The 16,540-nt window shown below is 44.7% G+C and overlaps 1 protein-coding gene across 6 annotated transcripts in view; it reads right to left on the reverse strand.

The window, feature by feature from the left end:
• Nucleotides 1–7,572, reverse strand: part of TDRD12 (tudor domain containing 12) — a 234,520-nt gene extending 226,948 nt beyond the window's left edge. For 2 of the 6 annotated variants that reach the window (XM_075940129.1, XM_075940128.1), the window contains exons 1-2: nt 7,036–7,569; nt 3,136–3,190 (exon numbers count right to left, since the gene is read on the reverse strand). In XM_075940129.1, coding sequence (XP_075796244.1) covers nt 3,136–3,165 — 30 coding nt within the window. In that variant the 5' untranslated portion in view covers nt 3,166–3,190; nt 7,036–7,569. Of the gene's footprint in view, nt 1–3,135; nt 3,191–7,035 lie in introns of all 6 variants that reach the window. The other 4 variants (XM_075940126.1, XM_075940127.1, XM_075940125.1 and 1 more) reach the window with 4 other exon arrangements.
• Nucleotides 7,573–16,540: the final 8,968 nt, after the last annotated feature.

The following is a 16,540-nucleotide window of genomic DNA, read 5'->3' on the forward strand; positions in this document are numbered from 1 at the left end:
TACCAAAAATAAGTTCTCTGAAGGAAGCTGAGATAGTAGAATGACTACTTCAATTATCTGAACCGAAGAAATGTATTTTCCTCTCCCTATTGACTTCACAACCATCACCTTCAGAATAAGACACTGAACAGTAAGTAAAAAAAAATCCTGGGAAGATTATTCAATTTTTAAACCAGATACAGAAAAACTGAGGTTTAAGAGAAGTTATTGACATATTTTGTAATACACTCCTGTCAAATTCCATGTGGTTGGAAAACACAGGGATACAAGACCAAAGGATTCACCTATCAATTTTCCTCATCTAATTACCTTAAACTGACCATTATATGGTCATATTATATTTAATTACCTTAAACTGACCATAACTGGGCTTGTTTAGTTTGGAAAAAAGAAGATTAAGGGGGGACATGATAGCGGTTTTCAAATATCTAAAAGGGTGTCACAAGGAGGAAGGAGAAAATTTGTTCCTCTTGGTTTCTGAGGACAGGACAAGGAGTAATGGGCTTAAAGTGCAGCAGGGGAGGTTTAGATTGGACATTAGGAAAAAATTCCTAACTGTCAGGGTGGTCAAATATTGGAATAAATTGCCAAGGGAGGTGGTGGAATCTCCCTCTCTGGAGATATTTAAGAACAGGTTAGATAGACATCTGTCAGGGATGGTGTAGACGGAGCTTGATCCTGCCTTGAGGGCGGGAGGCTGGACTCGATGACCTCTCGAGGTCCCTTCCAGTCCTATTATTCTATGATTCTATGATCTCCTGAGGAATGAGAAGATTACAGAAATCCTTTATAAGCCTCTCCAAAAGATTCAGGGGCTTGTGTTAATCAGCTGAATGTGGACTTCCAGTGCAACACTGAGGCCAAGAGGACTAATGCAATCCCAGCATACATAAACAGAGAAAATCTCAATCAGGAGTAGAGACGTTTTACTTCTCTCTGGTACTTATGCTACCATTGCTAATTTACAGTCTATAAATTGCTATATGAGGAACAAGTATTTAATAATGGGCTCTTCACTCTAGTAAAGAAAAGTGTAACAGAATCCAATGATTGGAAATTGAAGCTAGACAAATTTAGAGTGGAACTAAGGTATACATTTTTAAAAGTGGTATTTAACCATTGGAACAAGTTACCAAAGGTCACAGAAGAGTCTCCATTAACAATAATTTTAAAATCAAGACCGTATGTTATTCTAAAAGATACATGCTAGGAACAGATTGTGCTGGGGCCGGCAAATCTTTGTAAAAAAAATTCAAGTGCCTAAATCATGTATAAAGAATCAGTTTATACTACTATGGGTCTATCTTACATAGGAAAAAAGAAAAGTCATGAGTGCCTACTCTTAAAAGTTTCCACCAAAAGGGGTTAGCTTAATCCAACACCTCTTACTCAGGATGGATAAAATCAAGATGTATAAAGATCTTCTGAAATTTGCGTGAATTACAGGTAACCTGTGAAAATCCAGCACCTCTGTAACAATTCCCACTTCCTATCATTTTGTAGTAGCCATGCTTCTGCAGATGCATGCTCTTATGAATCCCAAACTTGTTATACCCTGTTTTGTAGAAGAGGGCTCCCACCATGAAAGAGGTCAGTGGACTGATACTACTTAGAACCTTCAGAGGGTAGCCAAGTTAGTCTGTTACAGAAAAACAACAACAAATGGTCTGGTAGCACTTCATAGACTAACATGTAGATAGTATCATGAGCTTTCGTAGGCACAGCCCTCTTCTTCAGATGACCAGAGTTACAAGTATGGGATGTGTACACCCAAAATAAACAGGAGAGGGGAAGGGGGGAGGGAAGAAAAAGGGAGGGCAGTGGGAGACAGAGCATCAGTAAGTATCTGGAGAATGATTTTTATCTGCTTTGGTTTAAGCACCCATTCTCCAGACACTTACTGATGCTCTGTCTCCCACCACCCTCCCTTTTTCTTCCCTCTTCCCCCTTCTCCTCTCCTATTTATTTCGAGTGTACACATCCCATACTCGTAACTCCAGTCATCTGAAGAACTGGGCTATGCCCACAAAAGCTCATACCACCATCTACATGTTTTGTTGATCAATAAAGTGCTACCAGACCATTTCGGGTTTTTTTATACCTACTTGGTCAACATTATCTTAATGGTTTCTTCCTCACTTGTTTCCAAGGAATGATGCTATTTCCCTAGCATGTCTTCAATGTGGACAGGGCAAAGAGAACATTATACTAGAGTCATATTTCTCACATCCCCCCCCCCACACACACACACGCACACAACCAGGATCTGCTGAAATCTGCATGCACACATTCAAATCACACTTCTTTTTTTTCCCCACATATTGTAAAAATATAAAAAATTACCATACCTAAATTTCTCTATTTTTACAATTAGTTTACTTTGAATATGTGAAAACCTTGTGTATGGTCAATATCACTGTCTCAATTGTTGCTTCTATGGGGCTTCACACAGGAAAAAAGTTAAGACTTTATGTATGACTGAATAAAAACTGGTAGAGGAAATTCAGGAGTAGGGATGTAAGCTACTAGTGGACTAGTGACTCAACTAGTCGCCCTCCCCTTGCTGCCCCTATCAGAGAAAGACAGCAAGAGGGGAAAGCAGGAGCTGGTGTTTGGGGGAGCCGTCTTAGTTTCCTGCAGCACCATCTACATGGGGGCGAGGAGTAGGGGCACAGCAGGCAACTGGTGGCACTTCCACCTTTGAAATGTAGCAAGAGCCCCGCTTTTGCTACATTTCAAAAGCAGAAGCACCGAGAGGAGCAAGGGGCGAGTGGGGATTCAAGCAGTCCCCCGCTGGCCCCATACTCCTTGCAGCACTTCTGCCTTTGAAATATAGCAAAGCCCCCACCGGCTCTTACTGCATTTCAAAGGCAGAGATGCCCTTATCGACTAATCAAATAGTTATGCAAATCAGCTGATTAATCTAAATTTAACATCCCTATCCAGGAGCAGATAATTTTTTTTATTTAAATGATTTCCACTTGACTGTATGCCCAGAAGGCTTGGCCAAAATAAAAAAATTAATAAAAAATGTTATACTGGGTACTCTTTTCCTGTCCGGAGTGTCCTATTTTGTAATATATGCACTAGTTGTTTACAATATTAATACATTTCTTCTAAAACAAATCAATATACCTTCAATATCAATACTTCAATCATTTTCATCCACCTGAAGTTCTCTTCTGCAGTGCTGAAATGAGATGTAACACAATCATGTGTTCATCTATTTTACAAAAACCTATAGATTCCGAAATCAGATATGAACAGTAACAATGCAATTGTAAAAAGCCTACAAATTTCAAAAATGCCCACATAGGTGGCTATATTTTAAAGACATCTATCTATACATTAGATTTGCAAATACAGCCTTCACAAAAATAACCCTTTTTTCCCCAAAATAACCCAATGAAACTTAATTTGAAGCCTAATTAAGATTAACTACCCAAAATATAACCACATTAATATAAAGTATCTGGTTAGTACAGTTGGAATATCTGGAACATACACCAGATTTTGATCACATTCTACATTTATATATCAAAATTCAAGAGGAAAATTTTGCCGAAACACAGGACACCAGGAGATTACTTATATTCGTATTGCCTGTCTTTTGCAGGAAGTCAGACTAGATGGTCATAATGGTCCCTTTTGGCCTTGAAAGTCTCTCTGCAAACCTGGACAAGTCACTGACATTCTGATTTTTACAAGAGCAGAGCACACACTTCATCCACTCATGTAATGGGAGCTGTGGAGGCTCAGTATCTCTAGATGGGGACGGGAGGAGGGGGGTTCATGCCATCACCCTCTTTTCCTCACGTTACCTATCTATAAAAGGTTATGTTTCCTCAATTTCGTAAACCATTTGAAGATCAATGGATGAAAATATAGGATTAATATTTGCAGTGAACAAGAGAATTAAACAAGTTACAGGCAGTCCCCGAGTTACGCGGCTCTGACTTATGTCGGATCCGCAGTTACGAACAGGGCCCTCCCTCTCCCTGGTCTCCAGCAGACCAGGGAGAGGAAGCAAAGCGGCGGAACACGCGGGCAGCGTACAGGGCTGTCAGCTGCCCGCGTGCTCCGCGGCTTTGCTCTGCTTTTCCCCCCGTCCCCCTGGTCTGCAGACCAGGGGCAAAGCAGAGCAAAGCCAAGGAGCCCGAGGGCAGCAGGACAGCCACGGCGCGTCTGGGCTGTCCCACTGCCCCCGTGCTCTGCGGCTTTGCTCCGGACGCCTGTGGTACAGCGGCTGGGGCGCTGCCGGTTGGTCCCGTAGCACCGCTCTGGGCGCTACTGGACCAACCCGGCAGCACCCCAGCTGCTCTGCCCCAGGCATCCTGATTCAGCCACTGCTGGTCAGTTTCAGCAGCGGCTGAATCAGGACGCCTGGGGCAGAGCAGCTTGGGTGCTGCTGGGTTGGTCCAGTAGCGCCGAGGAGCGGCGGTGCTACTGGACCAACCCAGCAGCACCCCAGCTGCTCTGCCCCAGGCGTCCCCAAGTCAGCCGCTGCTGAAACTGACCAGTGGCTGACTACAGGAAGCCCCTGCCCTGGGCTTCCTGGAATCAGCCGCTGATCAGTTTCAGCAGCAGCTGACCTGGGGATGCCTGGGGTTCTTAAGTTGAATCTGTATGTAAATCAGAACTGGCGTCGATTCAGCCGCTGTTGAAACTGATCAGTTTCAGCAGCGGCTGAATCTGGACGCCAGTTCCGACTTACATACAGATTCAACTTAAGAACAAACCTACAGTCCCTATCTTGTACGTAACCCGGAGACTGCCTGTATAACTGTTTGTACTCAGTTTTGATTTATACTTCGAAGTCCTATTAGGTATTTTAAATTAAGCACAGGTGTGAAAAATGTTTTTCCAGCCCTCCCTCACTCTAAAATCTGTATTTTTTTTAGTGAACAGTTGCTCACGTTAATTATTCAGAAGCAAACAAAGTGAATTGTATCTGCACTAGTCCAGCTAGCAAATAATTAACACTAAATTTTTCAGAAATTTTGCAACGAATGTAAGTATTGTAGTAGAATTAGTAATTGTGCTTATGAAGATGTATGTGTCACTCACTTTTTCTTAATGAATTGATCTTTGAAGTAAGAAGAGTTAATAACTGCGACAAAGCTCCAGCCGTGCCTTGTGGGTCTTACAATACTAGGTGGATATAGTGTTAGCCTCAGAGGCTCGCTGTGGCCCACCACACGGCCTCTTTCTCTTTACTAGCAGCAGGAGCCATAGCCTACTGAGCCACACGCATCACAGGCTAGTAGTCTATTTTTTCTGGGGTAAAACCCCATCTGGAGTCCTGGTGTCCTTTTTCAGGGGCAGATGGGAGGTTTGGGGGGGGAATCCAGGCCCACCCACTAATCTGGGTTCTGAACAAGGGATCCTAGGCAGTGGCAACAGGCAGAGTTACTGCCACTCCCAGTCTGGCAGCTTTTCCCTGGGCCACTTCCCCAAATGATCCCTCCCAGTTGGTACCTGCTAATCAGTTGTGGGCTCAGTCAGTTCACACCCATGCAGCTCTTTTACACTGATTTTTTTTTCTTTCTAGTCCTTTGTGATTTTCCTTTCCCCTTCCTTACCTGGAGGAAAACCTTCTAAAGCACAAGCCACAAGCTTTAATTGGCTGCAGATGTCTAATTGGCCTGTAGCTTCCAGCAAGCTCTAACTGACCCCAGGTGCCTGCCTGATTATCCTGCACTAGGCTTGGCCCTGTTAATTCAGGGGAGAGAAAGCTGCTCTCTCAAGCCCCAGCATGTCTTCTCTCCATTAGCATGTGACAACCAACTGGTCTGGATCTATCACATAACCTTTTACAGAAACAGAAATTTGGGGCCAAATGGTCAATACTAAATTACATAATCTGATTCACTGATTTACAGTTCTCACAAAAAAAGGCTCCCTTTGTGGAGTTTCATAGACATTAAAAAAAAGTGAAAAAGGGATTTAAAAAAGGAACAGCCTCTCCTACAAATCGCTGATAAAATTCAAGCAACTAGCACGGAGAGATGAGTTTTATCGTTGACGGTACAGTGAAAATTAAAAAAATACAGTAATTCTATGTACAGACACACCATGTTTAAAAATATATCAACTTAAAAATCACAAGTGTATGAAAACTGCTTTAAGTAACACCTATGAATACTACCAATTACAGTACAACACTTTTTCCCATTTTTATTCACTTGACTGCCTGTCTTGTAACTTTTGTTATTTCTTATATGTAATCAGTCATTTTTCTTTTAGGTGAGTGTTCCTTTCACACAGCAACCAAGGACAGAAATTTTTTTTTAAAATGTGAATATAAAACAAAAGTAGGGGCAGGGAGATATGTAAGTGCTGGTGTGATACCAGAAACAACTTAACCCTTTAAACAAGCCCTCTTTAAATAAAGATCAAGTTGTTAAAATCCTGAAAATATATTTTAAAATGACATGGGTAAGCAGAAGAGAAGGACAAAAAGTTGAAATTGCACAGTGAAAATTAGGCCAAAAGAAGAAGAAAAGCTGGCAAGTGGGGGGAGGGGGGACAGGTTGAATTTAATAAAACCAGAAATCTAAACAGAAAGGCCATATTCAACAATTACAAAGTGATGCACTCTCTATGCATATAACATGTCACAAAATGTGACAACCCACTTTCACAGGAATGTTCCCATCACTCAGTTTCAGGGATCATGTGTGAGGGAGGAAGCAACTTCCTACTATTTCTCAATTTAACCATAAATGTGGAAGAGCAATGGGGGTGAAAAAACCTTCATATACACTCCTCTGTATCAGAAATAAAACAATGAGGGAATATGTGGAGTTTCCTAACCCCTTTCCCATTATGGCAAAAGGTGTAGAACCGATGAGGGCACTCCCACCCCTTCCTGATATTGGGGATAAAATGTTTGAGAGCATGAGGGCATAACCAAATCCTACATTCACTCCAACATCTACTGGGGGAGAGGGCAAGGATGATGCAACTTCCCAATAAACGCCCCACACCCCTCTCAATTCTGAGAGAGCCAAACCCCAGCATGCCCTTACTCACCCGTCACACTTCCCTTCTGTGAGGATTAACAAGATCCTTGGGGAAGGAAGATAATAAGGGGGGGGGGGGGGCTTAGCATAGACCCACTGGGTCAGACATTTCTTTTAAAAATGTTTTTTAAAACCTATTTCCCCCCTTCATAGTTTTCTTTGTTGAGGGTACTCAGCCCGCACCCCTGGCTCTCACCCACTTAACAGCGCTCACATCACCAAGGTGCCTGCAGGCCCAGAGCGCCTACTACTAAAGGCCGCCCTGACTCGTCCCTTAGAAGCTTCGAGAATAGAACAGCCTCTGTCTTCCCGCGCCACAAGCTTGCCTGCCACCCGCACCGAGGCGGCGCGTCCCCACTGCGCCTGCGTATGGTGCAGCTACACTAAGACCTCGCACCGCGCTTGCGCAGTGAGAGCTCTCCCCGAGCGCCCGCGACTTCTGCCCCTATCTTCCGCGCTGAAAGCCCTAAGCTCCCTACCTCGCGTGGGTACGCCAGTCTCAAGCGCCTGCGCACTGAATCCATGCCGTCCCGTAATGATTCCAAACCATCTCCGCATAGGTGCGCCGCGCAGATCCAAGTGTATTTTTCCTGGTAGCTCGTGTAGGGGTGGGGCATTACCGGAGAAGGGTGCGAGGAAAGATGAGATGTTGTTTGTGCATTGGGACTTGCTCTCGCACCTCAGACTCCTGCCTCAATCTAGTACCATGCTACAAGAACCTGACACAATGTCCCTTCTGCTGCATTTCTTCTGCTCGCAGCTCGGGAGCACCAACTTACTCTCAGGCTATACCAGCTCACATCAACCGGAGCCTGGTCTCTGGCTAGTGAGCCCCCTGTTCTATAGCAAAGGAGAATCCCCTTTTGAGGAATCTGAGTTTCTAGCTCTGGCTAAGCTTAAGGGACCATTTTAGTTTTGGGGTTTCCGGTGGAGGCAGGAAAAGGGAATAAGGGAATTTGTGTGCAGCCATCTTGGTCTTGTTAACAAGAGAGCAAGAGTCAGGCTAAGTCTGTGGCCTGACAACGCAAGATCTGTAATTAGACGCTGCCTTCGCCTCTCGCCTCCATACGGAGATAAGGATAGAATGCTGACTCTGGTAGGGACCTTGAGATAAGGAGCATCTGGGTGGAACTAAATAACTGTTAGCCATTGGTGTTTGTAATGGGAAGGAGACTAATTGTTGTTGTTAATATATCTAAGAGACAGTATATAAACTGCTTCATAATTGCTTGTATTCGAAGATCTGCCTCGGTGGGGGGGGACGGGACTCCCCCCCTGTCCGAACCAGTTTTTCCCTTGCTGCAGCTCGTAATAAAACTGCCTCTGGCTACTTGTTGCTTACAAACTCAGAGTGAGGACAATGTTTTCTTCCACAGTAAAGACAACCTGCTCTGATCATTTGGAGTTCCACATAATTGGACTTCCATAACTCAACTCTTTCTCACCCCCACTTAACATTAATTAGCTCAGGGCTGTGCAAAATATGATCTGCAAGCCAAATCAGCTGGCTCCCTGTCTGCCTCACCCCAGTCAGCATTCATTAAGTCCACTACACAGCCATGTGAGTCTCTAGATGCTGAGATCCCAGTGCAAGAGGCTAGAAGCTTTTCACACTGCACCCATCTCCAGTAGCTCCCATTGGCTGGTTTCTGACCAATTGCAGATGCTTGTTTGCACAACAGGCCTCACATGAAATGCCTCTCTTCCCCTGGCTTACAGAGTTCTCAGCAATATAGGGCAACTGTAGCTGCTGTGAGCACATACAGGGGCATGGAAGGCAGGGACCCTAGTTAAGGAATCTGCTGGCTGTGAACCACCCAAATAAGCTTTCCCAGCCAGAACCTGCCTCTGGCACCCCAGCTCCTCCCTCCCTCACCCATCTCTCTGACCCCCCTCCTGTAACCTCATGTAACCATACATCTTCCCAGACACTGCATCCTCTCAAGCCCCTCCTCAGGTCACAACCCCCTCCCAGACTTTGCACCCCAATCTGCTGTTCCTGGTCACAACCCAAATCCCTGCTCCCCTCCTTCACTTCTATCCCAGTTTACAGCCCCCTCCCAGGCTCTACATTCTCTCCTCCTACACCCCTCCAACAAGTCAGAATCCTCTCCTGCACCTCTGCCCCTCCCAGACTTGCACCCCAATCCCCTGTCCAAGGTCACAACCCAAACCCCTGGACTCCCACCCCAGGTCACACTTCCCTTTCAGATCCTGCACCTCAGTTCGTTACCCCAGGTCACAGTCCCCTCCTTCACCCAAACTCCCTCCCAGATCCCACACACCAGTCCTTTACCCAGGCTCTTTTCTGCACCCAACCTTCATCCCAGATACCTATACCTTCTTCATATAATGGAAGGCTGTGTCTACACTGGCGCGATCTCGCGCAAAAGCAACCGCTCTTGTGCAAAAACTTGCAGCCTGTCTACACTGGCCGCGTATTCTTGCGCAAGTAAACTTACGTTCTAATGTATAAAATCAGGACTTCTTGAACGAGAACTCTGACACTCCTGCTCAGGAATAAGCCCTCTAGCGCAAGAGCGCTTCCAGAAGACGCCAGTGTAGACAGGCAACATGAATTTCTTGCGCAAGGAAGCCCTATGGTTAAAATGGCCATCAGAGCTTTCTTGCACAAGAGAGCATCTACACTGGCATGGATGTTCTTGCACAAAAGCACATGCCAGTGTAGATGCTCTCTTCTGGAAAAGTTTTGCAGAAGAACTCTTCTGCAAAAGAGTTTTTACATGAGAACGCGCCAGTGTAGACGTAGCCCATGAGTGTGGCCTTTGACCACTTACCAAATTCTTGGAGTGCCCCTCCCCCATCAAAATATATTGCCCAACACTGAATTAGCCCCACTCATTGGAGTGATGTGTGCACTGATGTAAACAAGTCAAAAGTGGTCTTTGTATTTTAAAAACAAAGGTGGTATAGATCAGTGGTTGTCTGCCTGTGGCCTGCAAGCCCCTTGCAGCCAAATCAGAGACAGGAGAAGCATTACCAATTAAAATCCCATTGATTCACTAAAACGTTTATAAAATACATTACAAAAATGCTGCCTCCTACATAATACAGGCAGGTGTGGTCTTCTTGGTGCTTGTTTGAAATAAATAGGTTATCAGCATCCTCCTTTCAAGCTGATTAAATCTTATTAACTCTACAACATTTACTCTGCAAATTGTATTTGTGTTTAAATACATACTATACTTAGATTACACACATTACTCTTGTATGCAGGAAGGAAGTGTCCCAAAAATGATTATTCTTAAAAGTTATTATGCTTTGTTTTACTCTAATTCAGCTGCCTTAACTTCTTTCCACAAGTCTGCAGGATCCAACAACAGTCTCAGCGTGGGTAAGTGGTAAAGACAAGTACATTTACCTTTTTCTCTCTTTTATATAAAGGAACTGATATTTTACTCTGATCTCCAAGCTCCTCACTACAGCAAACCAATCTGATCGCTTTCTTTGAGAGGATAACAAGTCCTATGGATAAGGAAGAAGCAGTGGATATGATATACCTAGACTTTAGTAAGGCATTTGATATGGTCTCAGACGACCTTCTTATCAATAAACTAGGCAAATACAACTTAGGCTGCTATAAGGTGGATGCATAACTGGCTGGATAACCATTCACTTGCTGGGCTGTGGTGACCCCTGCTGTCTGGAGCAAGACCCAGCAGGGAAAACCTCACTATGCAAACGTGATGCCAAATTTGTTGAACCAGACACCCCCCCATGGAGAGGAACAAAGGAAGGTGGAATGCTGCCCTGGCTGGGGGGCAGGGCTGGAAGAGAGTTAGTTAGTTTCTGTCTGGAAAGCAGGGGAGAAGGAGCTGGGGAGGGGGGCTGGGACTCCCCTATCTCAAGGGGGGCACTGAGGCCTCTTAGCCCCAGTTCCTGTAACCAGATTACATCTGTGCTATGCTGTATCCTGGAGGAGCAATAAACCACCCTCAATTCCACTGGCTGGTGGAGTCTGTTTGTGCCATTTCGGGGTGCAGGAGACGGGGGACCCCCAACGCGCCGTCACAATAACCATTCTCAGAGAGTAGTATTAACAGTTCACAGTCATGCTGGAAGGGCATAAGAAGTGGGGTTCCGCAGGGGTCTGTTTTGGGGCTGGTTCTGTACAATATCTTCATCAACGATTTAGCTGATGGCATAGAGTAGGGGGAGGCAATAATTTTTTGCTGGGGGCCATTTCAAAAATTTTTGAAGTGGCCCCAGGCTGCACCAGAAGGGGCGGGGCCTCAAATGGATGGGGCAGGGCCAGGATGCTTCCTCGCCCCCAGACCGTGCCAATCTAGACGCTCTTTTTCGCAAATGCTTTTAACAGAAAAACTTTTCCGTTAAAAGCATTTGCAGAAAAGCATGCCAGTCTAGACATAGCCAAGTAGTTTATTTCCTGACAGCTAACAGCTGTGCCCCATAAATGGAAGAACAATATAACAAAGAAGCGGCATATCTTACGTCCCTTCCTGCAAGCCTGGGACCCCGGGTAGGCTGCGGACGAAGTGGGAAGTTGTCTCAGCTTCTGAGGCGCCGGTACTCAATGCCCATCAGTGAAATCCGATTTGTTAGGCTCTGAGGCAGCCTTAAATACAGTTTTCCTGCCTTGTTTGGCAGTTTGGAAATTTCCAGGGCTTAGTCATTAGTGCTGATGTAGGGCTTAACTGTTAGTTATTGATCTGGTTCTGATCTGGATCTTCTTGTTCTTTGGCCCTGTTTACGTGATCAGTATGTTAGGGGAAACAGAATTGTTTATGCGTTCTTGCCCTTTACCCTTATCTCATACTTGTTCTTGCTATACTGGCAACAATGCTTATCTTAAGTGGCGTATGTTCCCAAAGACTTGCTTCTGGCTCATCAGATATAGGGAAAAGGGGGAAGGAATGCAGGCCTCACCACCCCTAAACTAGCATGTACAAAGTTCTTCCGCAATTGATATAATGTTGTCATGTCCCCTCTTGGTCTTCTTTTTTCCAAACTAAACAAGCCCAATTCCTTCAGCCTTGCCTCATAGCTCATGTTTTCTAGACCTTTAATCATTTTTGTTGATCTTCTCTGGACCTTCTCCAATTTCTCCTCATTTTTCTTGAAATGTGGTGCCCAGAACTAGACACAGTACTCCAATTGAGGCCTAATCAATTTAAAGTAGAGTGGAAGAATGACTTCTCGTTTCTTTCTCACGCATCCCAGAATAATGTCTATTAACGCATCCCAGAATAATGTTTGCTTTTTTTGCAAGTGTCACACTGTTGACTCATATTTAGCTTGTGGTCCACTATGACCCCTAAATCCCTTTTTGTAGTACTCCTTCCTAGACAGTCATTTCCCATTTTGTATGTGTGAAACGGATTGTTCCCTCCTAAGTGGAGTACTTTGCATTTGTCCTTATTAAACTTCATCCTAGTTACCTCAGACCATGTCTCTAGTTTGTCCAGATTATTTTGAATTATGTGCCTACCCTTCAAAGCAGTTGCACCCCCTACCAGTTTGGTATCATCTGCAAACTTAATAACTGTACACTCTATGGTAGGGGTGGGCAAAAGGGCCTCCATGGGCTGGATCCAGCCCGTCAAGAGGGTTGATCTGGCCCATGGAGACCCTGCTGCTCCCCAGTTAGGGCCTGGAGGGTGGGAGGAAGCGCACAAAGTTTCCTCCGCCCTGCCAGGAGCACGTGGCGCTTTGAAGCACCACACGCTCCTGGCAGGGTACGAGGAGATTTTGTGCACTCCCCCGCCCCCAAGCCTGATTGGCCTAGGTGTGGGGCAAGTGTGTGAAGTTTCCTCTGCCCTACCCCCGCCCTGCCTGGAGCACTGTGTGCTCCAGGCAAGGTGAGAGGAGGCTTCGTACACTCCCCTGCCCCAAGCCAATCACGGCCTGTAAGAAGTGCATGACACTTAGAAGCACGATGCCCTCCTGGCAGTGGGGGAGGAGGCTTCACATGTTCCCCCACCTACAGGTCCTGATTGGCCTGGGGGTGGGGGAGCATGGCAAGTCTCATCCCACCACCAGGGGCTTGCCAGTCTGGACGCAGCCCTTGTGTTTGACAGATACCTGTGTAGCGTCCTTTGTACTTTGGGAATCTAGTGTCAGACCTGAGACTTACTCTTGCTGGCTACACAGATATCTAAAGGGGGGCCCCTGAAGGAGGGGGAAAAATTGTTCTCCTTGGCCTCTGATGGTAGGACAAGAAGCAATGGGCTTAATTTGCAGCAAGGGAGGTTTAGGCTGGACATTAGGAAAAACTTCATTACTGTCAGGGTGGTTAAACACTGGAATAAATTGCCTAGGGAGGTTGTAGAATCTCCATCACTGAAGATATTGAACAGCAGATTAGACAAGACATCTATCAGGGATGATCTAGACGGTGCATGATCCTGCCGTGAGGGCAGGGGACTGGATCTGATGATCTCTCGAGGTCCCTTCCACTTTTAGCATTCTATGATTCTATAAGATCTAGTCTCTCACATAATTCTACCATTGATTTTCATTGTCATTCTGCTATATAAAGAGTGTATCCACCTGTCTGTGTGTCCATCTATCTGTCCATGAGTCTGTTTGTTCACCCCTCCTAAACCAGGGGTGAGGAACCTTTTTTGTGTTGGGGGCCACTGACTTAAAGAAAAATCAGTTGGGGGCCGCACACAAGTGGAAATCCAACAAAAAAAACCTTTCTTTATATTGATGTGGTCTCCAACTGAGAAAGAGAATGACATTCCCCACATTCCCTTTGCACACCAGAGCCTTGGGGAACCCAGGCTAGTAGATTTTATGTGCTCCAGACCCATGGAGGCTGGATTCAGCAAGCCAGGGGCCATATCTGGCTCCCAGGCCTTAGGTTCCCCACCCCTTTCATAAGGGGTCAGAGCTAGGACCTTGAAATTTGGTATGCAGCCTTTTATCCTAACTTAAAGCGAGGTAATAGTTTGGTTGTGCCAGAACACTGGGAAGTGCCTGGAATTCAATTGTTTCTCATAAAATGGAAAGAGAGGTTTCTGGAAGGAGGAGTAGATACTGTAGAATAACCACAGGGGGGCAAAGGGCCAGAGATGGGGACCAGGACAGCTATACCCCCATTGGGCCAGCAGGGTGGAGAAAGGGACGGCTATCTACTATACATATCAGAGTTTGTCTGTGTGTCAGTGTGTTGCCCAGCCAGGGAGACATGCCCTACACCCCAGGGAGACATGCCCTACACCCCCAGCTGTGCCCACTGCAGCTGCCATGGACAGGTGTTTCTCACCTGGCCCCAAGCTGCTGCAGTGAGAAAGGGCTGGGGTTGTCCTCTCTCCCTAGGGCAGCCTGCATACTGAACCCCTCATCTCCAGACACCTTCCAGAACAATGATTTAAATGAAGAAAAACAAAACTTTGAGTTAAGGACCTGAGCAACGCAGGGTAAATCTTCCAGTTTCTTATAAAAATTTAGTCTCTCCTAGAAATAGTGTACACATTGTCTAACTCACTTAATATTTCATTCTCTGACATTGCCTTATTTTTATATCTAAAGCTTTCTCACTTTATTTCAAATTTTCCTCTTTTTTGTATTGGAAGATACCCCTACTGGATTGCTTTTCATTATATTAGTGTGTAACAAAAACATACACATCCATTTATACAGACATGAAAGAAGATGAAAATGATTTAAAATTGTATCTGACAGGTGATCCCTTCTCTAAAAACTGCCATTTATGAGAAGGAAAGGACATTTCTTGAATATTTTCAACTGGCCACACTCATATGCAATAACATTTGTAGTTTATCTTTCTATAAAGGGAAAGAACTTATTTGATTTAAAATTTCTCCTTTAAATTGTTTAGTAATCTTATTTCAAAACTGCTTTACAAAAAAATATGCCCTAACCCAAAGAAGTAAATTGGAAGAACAGTTAAGGAGGCTACATCAGTAATACACCAATACAAAATTGGCAGACTTGAAAAATAGATTTTGAACTTGTGGCAGTGCAAAAGAGTACAAGAGTATTATGTAGTGTTGTACTGTCTTCCACCATCAATGAGATAACCCCGTGTGTCATCTTTGCTGCTTTTCCTGTCACAGATCTTTAGTATATAGATGAACTGCAGTAAGTGAAGTAAAGGGAACCAGATATTACAGAAGTGGTAAAGATCTCATGCTGAAGCTAATCAGTTGTAGAAAATTCTCTCATCTTCCTATCACTCACCTAATTCCCTTCATATGTTAAGGTGCTATATTTCTGATTCATTATTCTGAGTGTCAACCCTCTAACTCGGAGTCCCTCACTTGTATTTTGAAGTGGATGAGGGAAACCAGTTTTTTGTACTTATCTTAACACCCTTTATAACTAACCTGCTCCTGTAATCTTTGATGTAATCTTACATCAACCCCTAGCCCTCCTCTTTGACTGCATCACTTGTGTAGATATATAGATCTCACCAGTGGCAGATCTAACACACTTGCCTTATTTTGGCTTTTCAGACTCACCAGTGATTCCACGGCTGCTCTCTTGCATGAATAATGCTCTTCTTTGGAGAGATCTCATTACCAAAACACAAAGTATTAAACAGAGTTCACTCCTGCACACAGGCAGAAGCAGAATGGGGGAGGAGGTGGGAGGCAGTGCTCACAGAACGATTTTTAAAGCCAGCTCCACAGAGGCAGCACAGAGAGGGAGGGAGGTAGCTCCGTGGGAGATGGTTTAAAAGCCAGCTCCCCACAAGCACCAGCTCCTGCCTGCCCCACTCTATGCTGCTGCCATAGGCGTGAGCAGGAGGTGTGCTGGATGTGCCCAGGCACACCCTAATATCTCAAAAAAAGTGGCTTTGTGTTTTAATTGAATCGCATGATACGCTCTTTTAAGTAAAGTTTAGTTGTTAATTTAAAAAAAATTAAGTATAGTTAAGTTTTAGTTTCTTTAGTTTGAGTAAAAATAATGTCCTTTATGATTGAGTATTCAATAAATGTTCACTTTTAAAAAAAAATAAAAAATAAAATTCCCTAGGTGCACACCCTAATGAAATATGCTGTGCATGCCTGTGGCTGCTGCCTTTGATACAGAGGCAGCAGTGGTGGGGGAGAGGAAAGGGTGCTGTGTGTAACAGTGAAGGGTAACCAATGAGCCCAGTTTCATCAGTTAACTGTTTGCATGTAAACACTATCACATCACTAGTAGATATAATCCTTAAAACCCCATTCTTCATATCCAACCAACCTCTCTGCTGGGAGTCCTTCCCAAACCATTTTCCAATATCTTCCATCCTGCCTAGGCTTCTTCTCAGTTCTCTTCTATCCCTCTGCTGGACAGCCATCCAACTCCTTCCAACTACAGTAGAGTACAACTCTTCCCACAACCTCCCTATTACGAGGTCATCTTCAGCAAGAGAGTATCCCTCACTCCCTCTGCCCCTCTCAGGTTATGTCTACACTTGCGGCTTCTTGCGCAAGTAATATGCAAATGATGCTAAGCGTGGAATATCGCCGAAAAACCGTCTTGCGCAATGCCGTTCTTCCTGAAAAGTAATAGGTGTA

This window comes from Pelodiscus sinensis, chromosome 12, assembly GCF_049634645.1.
Source record: "Pelodiscus sinensis isolate JC-2024 chromosome 12, ASM4963464v1, whole genome shotgun sequence".
In the NCBI taxonomy this organism is placed as follows: Eukaryota; Metazoa; Chordata; order Testudines; family Trionychidae; genus Pelodiscus; species Pelodiscus sinensis.